The following is a 17678-nucleotide window of genomic DNA, read 5'->3' on the forward strand; positions in this document are numbered from 1 at the left end:
AAAAAAAAAAAAAAAACAATAAAATATCAGAAGCCTGTGTTAGGCCATTCTTGCATTGCTATAAAGGAATACCTAAGACTGGGTAACTTAAGAGGTTTAGTTGAATTGGGGAACTAAGGGCATTATACATAAGAACTTAGAACTAAGGGCATTATAAAGTTATCAGTATATAAAGTTTTTAATATAAAATTATTACAACTACCATGACTTATAAAATGCTTCCAAAATTTTTTTAAAAAAGCAGAGACCACATAGTAAAAGGCTGTAATTATAATATACAGTTAATAAAAAAGAATATTACAGTGGCTGAAATCAGATATCAGTTATAATAGTAAATATAAAATGTCTTAATTTTCCCATTAAAATGATTTCCAGATTGGCTTATAATATAAAACCCAGCTGAAAACAAGAAACAGGATGAATACAAGAAACAGGTCTTCAAAGGTGAATCAGAAAGGCTAAAAATAAAGAGATGGGCAAAGATATATAAAGCAAATACAAATAAGAAAACAGAGGATGTGATTTTGTTACCAGGCAAGGTAAAATTCAGGTCCAAAAACATTACCTGAGAGAACAACAGAAGGACACTTTATAATGCAAAAGGCTGCAACTAACAATGAATATATCACAAGTACCGAATATACCAAATGTTACAGAGCATCTTCCTAAAGCACAACATACAGAAGATACAAGGATGAAGATAATTAAGCCTTAATAACAAAAAATCTTAACCTATCTGTTTCAGTATAAGACAGTTCAACTGGTCAAAAAATAAGGAAGGTTACTGAAAATATAACAAACACAAGTCATTAACACAGATCTTTTGAACACCTTTGGCTAACTTTACACTCTTAAGAAATATAACTTCAAAAGCCGATGCCTTTGTCATGAAAATGGACCATATTAAGTCACAAAGAAAACCTCAAGATGTTCCATAAAGTAGAAAAAATAAAATTTGATCAAAATACGACTAAACAAATTCCTCATCTGGTAATGGCAGAATAGCTCATGCAGGAGAAATCTTCCCACAGAAAATAATTTTTTAAAAAATCTAGAAAAACTATTTAAAAAACATCTACCTGAAGTGACTGGTAAGGAACCAGAATTATACAGAAAATTGAAAAGAATCAACACTGGAAAAAGTGATACAGTGGAAAAGAAAAAATAATTGACACATGATGAATCTCAAAAGTTTTATACTGAAAGAAAGAAACCTCCACTGTGTAATTCTATTTATACTAAGTTCCAGAACAGGCAAAATTAACCTACAAGGGAAAAAATGTCAGAATAATGGCTGATTCTTGGGGTGGGAGCAGGTGCAAGGACTACCAATTGAAAACTGGGAAGAGCACAAAGAAACACTCTATATCCAAAAAATGTAATTAATTCTAAGAGGAAAATAAACAAACAAGTAAGCCTATTTATGATTTAATAACAAGACTATAAGAAAAAGCTCATTGATATGGTTTGGCTCTGTGTCCCACCCAAATCTCCTGTTGAATTATAATCCCCAGTGTTGGGGAAGGGACCTGGTGGGAGGTGATTGGATAATGGGGGCAGATTTCCCCCTTGCTATTCTATGACAGTCAGTTCTCGTGAGATCTGGTTGTTTAAAAGTGTGTAGCACGTCCCCATTGGCTCGCTGCTGGCTCTCCTGTCGCCGTGTGAAGGAAAGTGCCTGCTTCCCCTCCGCCCTTCTGCCATGTTTGTAAGTTTCCTGAGCTTCCTGTATAGCCTGCAGAACTGAGTTAATTAAACCTCTTTTCTTCATAAATGACTCAATCTCAGGTAGTCCTTTATAGCAGTGTGAGAACAGAGTAATACAATCATTTCAAGTAATTTTTGAACACTCTCTAACCTATATCCACAGGGGTGTACATATATGTGTACATATACATACACAAAGAACTAAAAAGAACTTATTTTGAATTGTGTCATAAAGAAATAAAATGGTTAAGCTGAACATGGTTGCTCATGCCTGTAATACCAGTGCTTTGGGAAGCTGAGGTAGGAGGATTGCTTGAGGCAGAAGTTCAAGATCAGCTTGGGCAACATAACAAGACCCTGTCTCTACAAAATAAATAAGCAAGCTGAGACAAAAAAATAAATAAAATTAGCTGGGTGCAGTGGCATGAACCTGTAGTCCTAGGTACTTGGGAGGCTGAGGCAGGAAGATCACTTGAACCCATAAGTTTGAGGATACAGCAAGGTATCATTGTGTCACTGCAGTCTAGCCTGGGTGACACAGCGAGACTCTGTCCCAAAAAAAAAAAAAAAGAATTCGACAGAGAGATAAAACAAATATTAATTGTAGAACCTAGGTGGTAGGTATATGAGTATTCACTGTATAATTCTTTCAACTTTTCTGTATGTTGGAAATTTTTTCATAATTTCTGTATGTTGAAAAAGAACTGCAAGGCAATTTTGAACTTGCCTGGGTAGGTTTACTGTCAGTAATATTGGTACTGTAATTATGAGACTATTTTACGTAATCATAGTATACAAAATGAGGAAATATATTACTCTTATTGGGAAATAAGATTTTCAGTACAAAAGAGTTAAAATATAATTCAAGAAAACAAAAACCTATAAATATTGATATAAACTCACGATTTTTTCATCTCTTTCATCACCATGTCCACCGAAAAGGCCTAGAAGCAGTGACACCCCAGTAACTGTGAGCATACCTAGTGCCCAGGTCTTGCATTCAAAATACCATTCACCATTAAAGGGAGACAGGTGTCAGAGAAATGGCTGACACCAGGCATGGGGCTGGGAAAATATAAAGCAAGACTGGATCATGTTTTAGTATTGGGAAGCAAGAAGTTTTTAGTGACTATAAATTATAATAAAACATTGAATAAAAATCCAGGAATGGAGAGAAAAAGAGAGAAATGCCCTTCTTTATAGAATTTGAGCCAATAAGTGTAGAAGGAATAATAGAATTAGGTAATCACTGTTTTACAAACCCCATTATAATAACTGATTTAGGCAAGGATCATAAATGGACGATAAAGCCATTAAGTTAAAGCTCATTGTGTAATATAACAGTCACCCACTTCCAACACCCCACAGATTACTTATAAACTGCAAAGGGAAAACCATATTATCACATAGAAGCAAGCTGGCAACTGTCATCTAAAGCAAGGGTTCAAACTCAGCATTGCCTGGTGGTAAAATCAAATATCATACTGCATCAATTGGGAGCATATAATGGTCCCCAACCTCACCTAGAAAAAAATGTTTGAGTCCGATAAAGCCTTTAGACCCAATGTCCACCTATGGCAGAAACAGAGAATATGAGAAAAGGTTCAATGATACCTCAAGGAAACAACCAGGCAAATGCAGAATGTAGGATATTTAAAAAATCTAGACTTTTTTTTTTCCCAAGACAGGGTCTTGCTCTGACGCCCAGGATGGTTGGAATGCAGTGGCATGACTTGCTCACTGCAATCTCAACTTTCTGGGTGCAAGTAATCTTCCTGCCTCAGCTTCTTGTGTAGCTGTGATCACAGGCACATGCCACCACACCTGGCTAATTTTTGTACTTTTTATTTTTGGAGAAATAAGGTCTTATTATTATGTTGCCTAGGCTGGTCTTGAACTCCTGGGCTCAAGCGATCCTCCCACCTCAGTCTCCCAAAATATTGGGATTACAGGCGTGAGCCACCATTCCTGGCTGAGACTCTTCAAAGTATAAATGACAAGAGGTTTTTAGAAAAAGGCAGAGTGATTAAAAGAAACTGAAGAGATATAACCAAATGTACTGCATAGATCTTGACTGAATTCTGGTTTGGAGAAAAAAAGATAAACAGTTTTCTTTTGATAACTTGGTAAAATTGAATATGGACTGGATATTAGATGATTACAGAATTATTAATATTTTATATATAATATTTCAATTATGTAGAAGAATGTTATTTTTTAAAGATTCATGCCAAACTACCTGAGGTATGTGTGCCATCTTGTCTGCAACTTATTTTTAAATAGTTCAACAACAAAAAATTTGTGCATGTACACACGCTTGTATGTGTATTTGTGTGTGTGTCTGTGTAGAAAAAATGGTAGAATAAATGAAGATGAATATATATAGCAAACTATTAATTGTACAAATCTAGGGATAGAATATACATGATGTTGATGGTACTATTCTTATAATTTTTATGTATGTAAATTTCAAAATCTGATTAAAAAGCAAACATAGTTGGGAATGACAATCTGGAACATGATGAGCAGACACTTGGACCAACAAATGACAGTAAGAAACTAAGAACATAAAAGGTGACCCAAAAAAAGTACATGGTATATAATTAACTCCTACTAAATTCTAAGCCCTATCTGCTCATCATACACATTAAGGGGATACAGGGCAAAACTTTATTTATGAAGCACACATTAAATTGTTCTTAAGTAAGTATACAACACTGTTGGTGTTCTGGGGGATATAAGGTATAAAGAAGAGAACCAAGATTAACTGAGTTGCCCCAGCTATGAGTTGCCCTCCAGGCGCCAAATCCTCACAACAATCCTATGAAATTAGTAGTGATGTCATCTCTATTTCACTGATAAGAAGAATCAGACACTGTCCCTGTTTCCAAAAGCTTATAATTTATGAAAAGATATGCTGATTATAAATAGTTCTATTAGAATATAGTATGTTATAGCAAGGTATTCATGGTTTGGATGGTACTATAAGTAAAAGGAGGCAAACAGTCATTTTTTGAGTCCTCACCATGGACATAAAGGAATACTTATTTTCTGAATAGAATTATCAAGGAAACTTTGAGGCAGGTATGGTGTCCTAGAACAAATGGGTTTTATCAAGTGGGAATGAAGATATGCCACTTCAGCGTAAGCAAAGGCACTGGAGATGAGAAAATCCAAGAACTGTTTTCAGGATACCGATCAAGCATTTTGCCACAATAAATTTGTAAAGTAGAAAATGAAAGATAAGAGTTCAAGTAGCTTGGGATCAGATCACAAAGATTCTGAAATGCCTACTTCAGTAGATGGAAACCAACAGCTATTTTTTGAGAGGTAGACTGATAAACCACCTTTTAAGTAGCCATATCTGACCACAGCATGCAGAAAAAAAAAAAAGGTAAAATGACAGTTTACTAGTCAAAAGTCCAGCAAATTAACAGACTGATGTAACCAAGCCATGACTCTCTCTAAATTGAGGCAGTAAGCAACCTATGCACCTCACCCTAACGACCTACTGTCTACCCAATCTAAAAAGATTTTTACATCCTGACTCCATTGGGAACTGTACAGAAGCCTCGGTATTTCGGCTTGTTTAGGCATAAAGAACACGGAGTGTACTACGTGTTTCATACCAAACATGACTTAGAACAGAGCTTTTATTATATTGTTAGAATAGTATGGTAACAGAACATTTAACCAGTTGCCAATATTCTCAGGATTCTGTGGTTTAAAAAAAAAAAACAAAAAACCACAAATTATATTACTGATTTTTCAACTGTGGTTCCTCATCTAAAGCACAGAGTAACCATTTACTGAATTCTTCCAAGGGTGGTACAAAAGCAGCACTATTCTATATGCAGAAGTTAAGTCAATGCATACAATGGACTTCTTGGGGCATTAGGTCTTAATTCTTTCCTGGAACTCCAGTTTTAAAAGGCTTTAGAATGAAGTAAGATTATCTGACTTTTTAAATAATTTCAATGGATTGAGAAATAACTGAAAACTTCTTGCAGAACGATTATGTACAGAGAGCACCTTGAGTGAAGATCTATTAGAAAAGCCCTAAAGAAATCCACACACTAGTTTTGATTTACTCATTTCTAACTAATAAAAAGTTAGTTTTTTATAAGATCATTTCTATGTCTGCCTATTCTTAAATATTTTCCCTAAAAACTGGTTATTTCAATTATTTACTCTCACCACCCTTTTAATACCCTGCTGCCAAATAACCTTCCCCAAACACCCATTTTTGTCATACCTATTCCTTGCTTAAAATGGTAAAAGATAACCGGATATAGAATATTTAAGACTTTTTTTAAATTCCAGAATTCAATAATTAAGAGAAACAATGGGTGGCTCACGCCTGTAATATAAGCACTTTGGGAGGGCAAGAAAGGCGGATCACTTGAACTCAGGAGTTGAGACCAGCCTGGCCAACATGGTGGAACCCCATCTCCACTAAAAGTACAAAAATAAGGCAGGAATAGTGGTGCAAATCCCAGCTATTCGGGAGGCTGAAGCAGGAGAATTGCTTGAACCCAGGAGTTGGAGGTTGCAGTGATCCAAGATCACACCACTGCACTCTAGCCTGGGTGACAGAGTGAGACTCTGTCTCAAAAAAAAAAAAAAAAAAGCAAGTACAGGTACTGTTTTAAAGGGAGTGGGAGACATAGGAACATGGATTTTTTAAGTCACCTGGATTCATGACCTAGCCACAAAGTCACTGTGTATCCTTGAAGAGAGTTTTATATCTAATATGGTTTGGCTGTCTCCCCACCCAAATCTCATCTTGAATTGCAGCTCCCATAATCCCCATGTGTCGTGGGAGGGACCATCAGGACAACTGAATCATGAGGGCAGGTTTTTCCTGTGTTGTTCTCATGATAGTAAATAAGTCTCACGAGATCTGATGGTTTTATAAAAGGCAGTTCCCCTACAGAAGCTCTCTTACCTGCTGCCATGTAAGACAAGCCTTTGCTCCTCCTTCGCCTTCTGCCATGATTGTGAGGCCTCCCCAGCCATGTGGAACTGTTGAGTCCATTAAGCCTCTTTTTCTTTATAAATTACCCAGTCTTGAGTATGTCTGTATTATCAGTGTGAAAACAGTCTAATACAATATCTTTCTCCATTTTTAATGTGATATTTGTGAACATCTTACACAATGCCTGGCACCTGGAAAGGCTATTAATTAATACCAAAGAACTTCCTAGCATTCTAGGCTTTCTTGAATCTTGTTTCCTCCCTTCCTTTTCATCTTTGCCTTGATCTTCAGACTCGACCCAACAGACTTTTTCACTGCTTTTGAGTAATTCATGCTTATTTTTCAACTTAAGTTTTTATTTTGCTATTTTCTTTTTGAGACAGAATCTCACCCTTCTGCACTGGCTGGAGTGCTGTGGTGCAATCACAGCTCACTGTGGCCTTAATATCCCACACTCAAGCAATCTTCTTGCCTCAGCCTCTCGAGTAGCTGGGAGTACAGGCACACATCACCATGCCTGGCTAATTTTTGTATTTTTTTGTAGAGACAGGTTTTTGCCATGTTGTCCAAGCTGATCTTGAACTCCTGAGCTCAAGCAATCTGACCGCCCTGGCCTCCCAAAGTGCTGGGATTACAGACGTGAGCTACTTCACCCAGCCTATTTTGCTATTCTTATTGGAATGCTGTCTTCCTCCTGCTCACCTACCTGGACTCTAACCATCCTTCACAATCTAGAAGGTCCAAACCCAATTGTCCTATTAGATATTCCTCAATTCCACCACTTCACACTTATTTGATTCTTCTTTGAAAAAGTTTAGATTTAGGGTCTATACTTATTTTTTGACATTTTATAATAAAATTTAGAAAAGGTAGACTAGTGTTCTCATTAAAATGCTATTTATTTTAACTATGGCAGCAATATAAAATTGAGCATTTTTTTACCTTAAGGACTAATCAAACTAAGGAACAGACTGCTGAGACTCTAAAGGCAAAATATTTCTAAATATACAATACTGTCATACTTTGACAAATTCTGTTCTTTTAACAGACACCTGACCCAGGCGTGGTGGCTCACACCTTTAATCCCAGCACTTTAGGAGGCCGAGGGGGGTGGATTACGAAGTCAGGAGACTGAGACCATCCTGGCTAACAGAGTGAAACCCCGTCTTTACTAAAAATCAAAAAAAAAATATATATATACAAGAGCCAGATGTGATGGCACGCGCCTGTAGTCCCAGCTACTTAGGAGGCTGAGGCAGGAGAATCACTTTAACCTGGGAGGTGGAGGCTGCAGTGAGCCACGATTGTGCCACTGCCCTGCAGCCTGTGCACAGAGCAAGACTCCATCTCAAAAAAAAAAAAAGGAGAAAGCAAAAAAACAGACACCCTAGCACAGCACTTAATAAGTGTTCCTGCAAGTAGTAGATATTCAGTAAATATCTGCATAATTTACGTAACTTTCTTCAAGGAACTATATCATTACTCTTCAACTCGTTTTTGTGTAATAAGAAAGCATGCATAATTTCTAGTTATATCTAATCAGTGACCTCAGGTTATATCTTCACAAACAAAATGAAGCTGTAAACAAAAGAATACATATAGAATATACAAGATTTTTTAAAATTCCAGCAATAATTAAGAGAAGTACTGTTTTTACACAAATGAAGAGCAAATATATGTGTTGTATGTATAGTGACAAAGATATTTTCATCAAAGATAATTAGTAAGGAAACTGAAAATCATACACATTTCCAGTTAGGAGTCTTAGATAATTTTTCCCCCATCACTGCTATATAAATTGAATAGGGTTATTTAATATTTTTATAAATCAGCAACTTCAGAAAAGTTACACTGCCAAATTTAAGAAATGGTCAATTCATAACTCATTATTAATATTTAAAGAGCATTAAATATGGAGGCAGATATGGTCCCAAAAATAATATTCTAGAAATTGTGATAGATGGCATAATATTGAATGTTTAGCCCCATTCTTTCTAAAAGCAGGGCTTCTCAAACTTTTCCACTGAAACTGCCCCCTCATGTCAAAGTAACCTAATAAAAAGGCTGAGAGGGAACATATATCCCCAGGCATAAGAAAGCATAACCTCAAAATACTCCACTATTCTAAACTTCTCATGTTTAATCTTAAAAATCCATGCTCTAAGAAGATATGCCATATTTATTCTATGGCTTTGCATATCTCCTGACACATAATCATGTACTCTGTGCTACACGTGACCAACTTTGAAAAGCACTGATTTAAACCAATGTATGTCTATCTGAAAACTATTTTCCTATATTCACATAACAATGAAAACTGTCATTTGTTGAGTACTAAGTATGCAAAAGGCATTACACTAGGTTTTTGTATATACAAAAATCTCAATTTTCAAAATGTCAATATTATCATGCCCACTGTAAGGACGAAACTGAGGCACAAGGAGATTAAAATAGCTCTCTCATGGCAATACAGCTAATAACGTTGGCTACTTTGTATCCAGGTCTTTATTATACCACACTCTCATCTAAATTTGATTTTTACAGAAATTTCGTACTCTGGCGTTTTTAACTTACATTTCAAGAATTTAATGATGTGCTCAGCCCAATAGCCGCTATTGTCTAAAAGAAACTCTTCCCTTGTGCCAGAACTGTAAGACTAATCAACAAAGGGGAATGTAAGACTGTTTTTATTTAAACTACATTAAAATCCAGCCACTCAATCGACCAATTCTTAGGTTCAAGTAAGATCTGGCATTGTAAATAAGACAGGATATAAATTTTATGTACAAAACAAAGATCTAATCTAAAATAGCAGCATGAGATGACAGAACACATGACCAGAAGCTATTAATACTTAGCAAATCTTAACTCACATTAGCATCCATCACTTATTACATGCATGTCCTTGAGGTTTTTTTTGGTTTTTTTTTTTTTTGCGTCTCTAGGACTTACATTCACATATCAAGAGAGGTGCTAGCAGATTTTTAAGTTCCTTTCCATTCTTAAGTTTTTCTCTCTTTATAATTTTGCTACTCACTCATCTCAATTTCTATACGGTACTTAAGTTTCCATAATTCACAGCTAGTAACTTTTTATTAGCACATATCTAAGCAATTAATTTTCTTACTCTACATTTCTATCAATCTTGGCCCTTTCTTCTTAATGCTCCCTCAGTCATTGCTTCTGAACAATTTTCATTTTAAAATTACATACTGAACACAACAAAACTGCCCAATAAAAACTGCTGCCTGATAGTAAGTTCACTTTGAGCTCTATTGGCAAACCGTTTATGATGTCAGCTGCTGGTTCCATTTATTTGTTTTTTTAAACAGTTTGGTGATTTGATATTTGTACTTAAGCTTAAGTTATATTGTTTTTAATTTATATATTTAAGTACATTAAAAGCCACAGGTAAACTATGTTACTAACCATCTTCCAGTCTGATTTGCGATCTGTTCTTCTAATTTCTGTAGCTCCGATGTATAGGCCATTATTCGAGCATTGCACACCATGAGATTCTTAACTGCATGTAAAACCTGATCTTTCTGAGTGCTCAGAGAAAGGAGTTTCCATATTCCTTCTCGCATTCGAATTTCTAAGTCTATTTTTTCTTGAATGCTGCAGTCCTAAAAAAAAAAAAAAAGAAGCTCTTTTAAAATATAGCAAAAAATTACATCTTTCCATATAGATGGAAAATGTACTAGATAACATTATAATTGTATACCGTATTGAGAAAACAACAAAGTTTTAATATATGTAATATAAAAATAGCTATTTTAAAATGCTCTTTGCAATTTTTAACTTCTTGCTTCATTAGGAAGTCTTCAGAATTTTCTGAATAAACAGAACATAAACAAAGTGAGAAACATTATGTGTTCTTATAACTATATTAAATTTAATAGTGTCCCTCCAAAATTTATGTCCATCTAGAACCTCAGAATGTAGCCTTATTTGGATATGGGTTTTGCAGATGTAATTAGGTAATATGAAGACATACTGGATTAGAGTGGGTCCTAACTCTAATGACTAGTGTCCTTAAAGAAAGGTCGTATGAAGACATGGTCACATACAGAGAAAATGACATGTGAAGACAGAGACGGATCCATCTGTATGCCAAAAAAAAAAAAATACTAAGGATTGATGGCAATAACCAGAAGCTGGAAAAGACAAGAAAATAATTATTCCCTAGAGCCTTCAGAGGAACATGACCCTGCCAATCTCCTGATTTCAGATGTCTGGCCTCCATAAGTATGAGAATACATTTATCTTGTTTTAAGCCACTCAATCTTGGTCATTTGTTATAGCAGCTTTAGAAAATGTATAATAACTAATATAATGTAAAAAATGTTCCAGATATATCGTCTATAAATTGTATTAAGAGATGGCAATGTAGTTGGTGACAGTGAATTAGCCAAAAAAAAAAAAAAAAAAAAAAAAATTCTGAAAAAGCAGATACTGAGTAAAGGAGCCAAGGTTTAGCAGCAGGGAGGACACAGGCTACTTGTAATAGTAGGCAGTGTAAATACAATCTCAGAAGCAAGAGAGTGAAAGCACTGTGCATAGAAAATGTCAGAAGCCTTAGCTAACTGGAACGGACCTTTAGAATATAATTCTGGACATATCATTTATTTTAGTTTTAGGATTTACCATTAGACTATTAAATATTTTATTTCTACAAGTCTTTTATGCCATATAATTATCTTTTAATGGCCTGATTCTACATACGAGTTTCATACGCAACATTAAAATTCTATAAACTGAATGTACAGTTCTGATTTAATTCACAATGACATTATAAAAATTATAAAATCATGGGACACTCTTTATTATATCACAAATATATAACAATGTTTCTAGTATGTCTATTTCTAAAAGATAAAGTAACCACCCTAGCTTTTGTGGCTAAAAAAAAAAGACAAAAATTTACCTTCTGATTGGATCAAAATGTAAATTTAAAAAAGTAAATGAAATCTAATAACGAAAGGTCTAGACAACCTTTTCAAAAAGAAAAGAACATGAAAGGAGACCTAACAGTCTTCAAACTGCAGTAGATGATTTAACTTGGCGATCCAAATCAATCAACTGTACTATTTACACACAGAAAACTGATCTGTTTAATTACCTTCTGTAATTACATCATGTAATTACCACATAAAAACCTCGTATAGTGTTGTAACTCAAAACTGGTGTACTATATAAATGTAGTCATTTGCTGGTTTTCCTTTGTTACACATGACTGAATTTCAACAACTCCATTTCATCTTTTTATGACTTACCAGCCCCAAAGTAAATTCTTTTTTAACGTAATTAGCAATTAATTGTAAGGATTATCTATGTGACCCATATGTCTATAGAAATAAACTCTGGCAGGCTGACTATATTGGGGAGTGCACATAGGGAGCAACCTAAAGCTGGGATGAATAGCTTTCCCCAACAACTCAAATATAAACAAATACCATCTGGTGCCACTAAATTCAATTTTGGTTTTTAAATACTGAAATGAAACAGGCGGTTAAGCTAGCACAGTGGTTCTCAAAGCTGGCTGCCTATTAGAATCATCTGAGGCAGAGAGGAAGGGCCTTATAAAAGTACCTAAACCTGTGACCTACCCCAAACCAATCAGGATCTCTGGAGGTGGGGCTCGAACTTTTTTTTTTTTTTTAAATAACAGTTCCTCAGGTGATTCAATGGTCAGCCAGGGTGGAGAAGCATGGCTGGACTATCTGAAATTCCACAGCAATCTTGAAAGTTGCAACAACCTTAAAGAACCAGCAGGTGGCTACAGCCACATTAAGGAATCAGTTTGGGTTTCTATCCCATAAATGAAGATTATCTTCTAGCCATCACTTAAAATGAAGATTCCATAAAACCATAGAAGCTTGGGAAATAGTAGAGAAAGAAAATGTAAAGTCAGGGTTTGAAAATAAATGTACATTTAACAAGTATGAAGATGACATAAGATTAAAGACCATTTATTAAGGAAATGAGGCATATATAACAGGTATTACTATTAGATTTTTTTCTTCAGAGCAAGGATCAGCAAACTATGGCCCGGCTGGGATCTGGTTTTGTAAATAAAGTTGTACTGGGGCACAGCCACACCCATTCATATTGTTTATGGCTCCTGTAAGCTACAAGGGCAGAGTTGAGCAACTTCAACAGAGACTGAGCGGCCTACAAAGCTGAAAACATTTACTGTTTGCCCCTTTATAGAAATAGTTTACTGACCTATAACCTAGCCAAATTAACATACATAGTAAACTATAATCTTACCTCCCTCACTGAGGCAGGTCTCAGGCAAATGTGAGTTAAGTGGATCCCTGAAGGCTAACATAAGCAGGATGAATTGTTAAGTGTACATATGGTTTTCAATATATTCTGATTTTTTTTTAAGGCTAGTGTTTCAGCTAGTTTTGTATTTCCCATGCAACTTCTTTTAGTACATATCTACATTTTACATGCAGAAAAAGCTTCTCTGGTTAAGCAATGCTAGGTCTAGCAAGTAAAGGTTTATGGAACCAAAACCCTTCAGAGCTGTCTTTCGTTACAAGGGTACATAGTGCATCTGGGATAAGAATTGATGTCTAGTGCTATCCACAGTAAGAATAATGATCATGTAATACAGTTACTGATTGGGCATTCAATAGTGATGTTTACTGACCTCAAAGAGGATAAGTAGGGAGTGAAAAATCATCAGTGTTGCTCCCTCAGCCATAATGGCTTGGCCAGGTAGAGTCAAGGTTGATTAGGACAAATGACAAAAACTTATCTCTCTACAACCATTCCTCTTTGAAGTGTTTGAATGCCAGTCTCCAGGAAGAGCAGGGAATGAGGTGACCATCCTCTTACTTCTTTTCCAATTTTCTGAATAAGTGCTTGCCTATCATCAAGTCAAACAGAAGCTGTGTCACCCTCCTGACCCTGCAAGTAAAGTCAGGCTGATAAAAATATATGGACAATGCTATGAATGAAATGGGAGGATACCTTAAAAGTAGAAATTTAGATTAGGAAACTCATTAGGCTTTAAGAGCTAGGCTAGCACGAAGGAAGTGCAAAGAAAATGGCTTTATTGTTGGTATTAAAAACTGACAAAAAAAAATCCTGAAGTTGAACTCCTGGTAAGACGACTGCAGTAATCAAAACAGAAACTATTATTCACCCAATGGATATAGTTAAGCCATGCTAACCAAGAGACCAAGGTGAAGATGAAGAAAGAGTATATACAGTACATTCTCTTTTTGCTAAAAGAAACTGTGTGGATTCTAAGAATTGTTTATGTACAGAAAAAAAGTGGAAATTGTTAACAGCAGCCATTCTGGGGAATGGAACTGGGGAAAGAATTCTTAAATTCATGTTTCTGTATATGTTGACTTTTCTGCAATGAGTTAGTATGACTTTTTGAATTTTATTTTTATTAAGATTCCAAAAGCTTAAACATTTGTAAGAAAAGGTAGGGGACCACCCTAACCACTCGGATGAATAGGACAAAGGATGACAACAATAGTTATCTCTCAAGCACAGCCTGAGTGCCAGGTGCTGTGATAAGCACTTTAGAGAGGTCCTCAAATTCCAACAGCTGTCCGGGATAGGTAGAATACCCAACCTACAATTGTGGAAATTGAAACTTAAAAAACAGAGGTAACTTATTTAAGGTGGCACAACAAGCAGAGTTTGGTTTGACCTGAATCTGATGCCAACGCCAGTACTCTATGCTGTGAGTCAGTCGCAGAGAACTCCAGTGTTTCAGTAGAGGTGTTCGATTAGTGTGTGACCACCTCAAAATCTTTGGCCTTATCTCTATTAGACGGCAGCTTCACTCATTTATCAAAGGAAATGCCAAATAAAAATTCAGTGTTAGTCAAGTATAAAATTATCGGACTGACCCTCAATACTTAGGTTGAAACCTACTACTATTTTGTGTTTTTTCTCCAAATGCAAACTAAAGAAGTAATTCCACATTTCAATCATTTTAATTTTGTCCCGCCTAACAAATTAAGCATTGTACCTTCCCACGTGTAAATTAACCGTCTTTATGTATATATAAACATTTATTTTAATTCCATGTAGCTAAACTTCCTTTATGATCTTATACCCTTGTCACTTCTGTACCATTCCTATTACTGCAGCCTACAGCTCAATAAATACACTTGGACAGCTACGCCAACACCTATACGGTACATGTAAGAACCCCAATAGAATGCCAATTCACTATAAATCAAGATTTGTTAGCAATCAGCACAGCCAAAGCACATAACAGGACAGGACTGACAAGTACATCAAAATCTTTGAAATTTTTGAAAATGCTGGCATAAAACGGCATAAAAATTACTGATAATTACTGATAAAGGCACTGGGCTTCTTTTGCATAATGAATCTTAATGTCTTGCCTTATTTTCCACAGCACTGTAAATTTCCTAACAATTTTGTGTCTGCTAAGGAAATCCCAGGTTTTTAAACAAAGATATCAGGTGCCTCCATAAGAATGGAATTGCAAATATTCCACCAATTTTGACCTACAAAACTGGCAATTTCATATGATTTAACCTACTTCTGAAGTAGGTAAAAGGAGGTAGAGATCAAAATAGAGGTGAAGATCCAGCTTAAAGACATCAGTTTTTTTAAAGACACTAAAGTTATGGTTAAGAGTGAAATGTGGTAACATTTTAAAAACTGATGTTGCCAAGAAATAATGTTGGTCTAGTAAAAACTAAAAAGAGTTTCTAACACATTTTACATGGCTCAAAAGCAAACACCAAACTTCTATTCAACTTAACATGTACTCCCTCTTATCTTTCTAATGATTTGAGAAAGAACCCACCACCAAACCTTCAACTTTTTCTGACGTGCAGAGGTTGCAGTTTGTCTCTACTCCGCCCGGACCCCCTCACCAGTTCTGCGTTGTGTGTAGATATCGCTCCATTACTGTGCTTCCCATTAAACCCGTAATAAGCCAACTGGCCTCGCTGGGTTTCTTGGGAATCGAGGGGCTCCCATTCCCCCGGCATCACCTACACTAGCAAAAAGACAGGGGTCCAAAGCCTGTGGAGGGCGACGGACAGGTGCGCCCGCAAACGCGCGCCAGGACCCCGGCACCGCCTTCCCATTCCGGACCTCAGCTCCTTGCCTGAGAAATCCGGAGGTACAGATGTCCGGGCTCTTTGGGAGTGCAATCTCCTAGTCCCTCCCTTTGTTTCTGGCCTAGGCTGAATTAGACGAGCAGGGGAGAGGCTTTTCCTACGACTCCACAAAGCGAAGGCGCGAGGAACAGAGTTCGAGGAACAGGCCCCTCTCCTTCCGCGACAAGGTCCCCCCAACTCACCCGCTGGGTGGGAAGCCCCGCCAAGCCGAGTGCGGGACCCCGCAGGCTCGGCCCCTCCATCTCCAGCGCGGGTTGCCCTGGCCGCAGCCACTACTTCGAAGGGAAGATTTGAAAAGCCCGCCCCTGGCTGGAGTCGCGGAGGACGCCAACCGCCCGGCTGTACCAAGTCCCAGCCGCAGGGGCCCCGGGCTCAGGAGGAGCAGGCCGACGCGCAAGCGCAGAAGGCGCGCCTCACGCCCCGCCGCCGGAAGTTGCCGAGACCCTAGACTCCAGCGCGGCGGGGTGGGGGAGAGGGCTGCGGCGGGCAGACTTAAGGCGCTGACAGAGATGTGGGCGGGCCTGGCACGGGAGTGGGCGGGGCCGCGGGGAAAGCTTCGGCGGCTGAGCGCACCTGTCCCAGCGCAGGTTTCTTGCCTAGTGGTTTTTGTGGCCCGCCCTTTGCGCTGGGAGCCTTCTGCACGCATCCCACCGAAGGCGTTCCAAAATGATCGGAGCTGGACAGATCCGAGACTGCAGTCCCTGCACTTCCAGACAACTGAGGAACCCACAGTGTCACTACAAGCCCATGGTCTTGCTCCAGAGACTAATGACATTGCTCTCAAAAACAGCTCGCTGTCTCCTCTCACCTTGTCCAGCGATATCACCAGGGCCACCCAGAGATCATGGCTTTATTCATCAGGTTCGTCAGATACTTTGTCAGGCATTTCACAAGGTCTTGTCTTTGCCCCCAGTGTTTATAGTCTCAAATGTTACCCACCCACTTACTCTGTACACTTAACTGTGTTTTCTTGGAAAGGATTTCTTTCAGCTCTCCTGCTCTCTCTTTCCCTCTCCTCTCGTTTTCCCACCAACATCCAAGGTGACAGCAAAATTGGGTGCTATTTCTCAAGAGCCTCATTTCTTGCCTGCCCCTAAAGATTAGCACAAAGACCCATTTTAATTAATGGATTTTGTTAATTATAAAGGGAAATATGGGATTTTTAAAAATCAAAATGAAAGCAAAGATTTCACACCCTTGAAAAGTCCCTAAAATTCATTGTCCCTAGTTTATCTTGATTTTCCCCTTGAAAAGGCAACAGGAAGCCTCTTTGGGCTTCAGACATTTTTTCTTCTTGAAGAGTCTACCAAATCAAACCTCCTACCCTCATCTCCTAGAAACCCCTGGGCATTTTTCCTCCATAAATAGATGCCCATGTTTTTTTTATTTGCCTGGGACAGACCTTGTTTAGGTCTGCTGTCCCAATGTTGCCCCAATCTTGCACTTATCCTGTATAGGATATTACATGGTCTTTTTTTTTTTTTGAGTCGTAGTTTCCCTCTTGTTGCCCAGACTGGAGTGAAATGGCGAGATCTCAGCTCACTGCAACCTTGGCCTCCCGGGTTCAAGGGATTCTCCTGCCTCGGCCTCCCGAGTAGCAGGGATTACAGTCCTGCGCCACCACACTCGGCTAATTTTGTATTTTTAGTAGAGATGCGGTTTCTCCATGTTGGTCAGGCTGGTCTCGAACTCCTGACCTCAGGTGAAACACCGCCTCTGCTTCCCAAAGTGCTGAGTTTAAAGGTGTGAGACACCACGCCTGGCCATTATATGGTCATTTTAACTGCAAGACCCTTTTTAAAGCAATTGGTTTGAGAATGTACTTTAAAAATATAATGGGTAGCTTCCTCAAATGG

The 17678-nt window shown here is 37.7% G+C and overlaps 1 protein-coding gene across 5 annotated transcripts in view; it reads right to left on the minus strand.

Moving 5' to 3' along the window:
* The window catches only part of RTKN2 (rhotekin 2), a 72460-nt gene extending 56155 nt beyond the window's left edge, over positions 1-16305 (minus strand). For 3 of the 5 annotated variants that reach the window (XM_017542316.2, XM_017542317.2, XM_017542315.2), the window contains exons 1-2: positions 16005-16305; positions 10115-10311 (exon numbers count right to left, since the gene is read on the minus strand). In XM_017542316.2, coding sequence (XP_017397805.1) covers positions 10115-10311; positions 16005-16064 — 257 coding nt within the window. In that variant the 5' untranslated portion in view covers positions 16065-16305. Of the gene's footprint in view, positions 1-9259; positions 9492-10114; positions 10312-16004 lie in introns of those variants that run through there. The other 2 variants (XM_017542320.2, XM_037743384.1) reach the window with 2 other exon arrangements.
* Positions 16306-17678: the final 1373 nt, after the last annotated feature.

This window comes from Cebus imitator, unplaced genomic scaffold (assembly GCF_001604975.1).
Source record: "Cebus imitator isolate Cc_AM_T3 unplaced genomic scaffold, Cebus_imitator-1.0 Scaffold142, whole genome shotgun sequence".
Lineage (NCBI taxonomy): Eukaryota > Metazoa > Chordata > Mammalia > Primates > Cebidae > Cebus > Cebus imitator.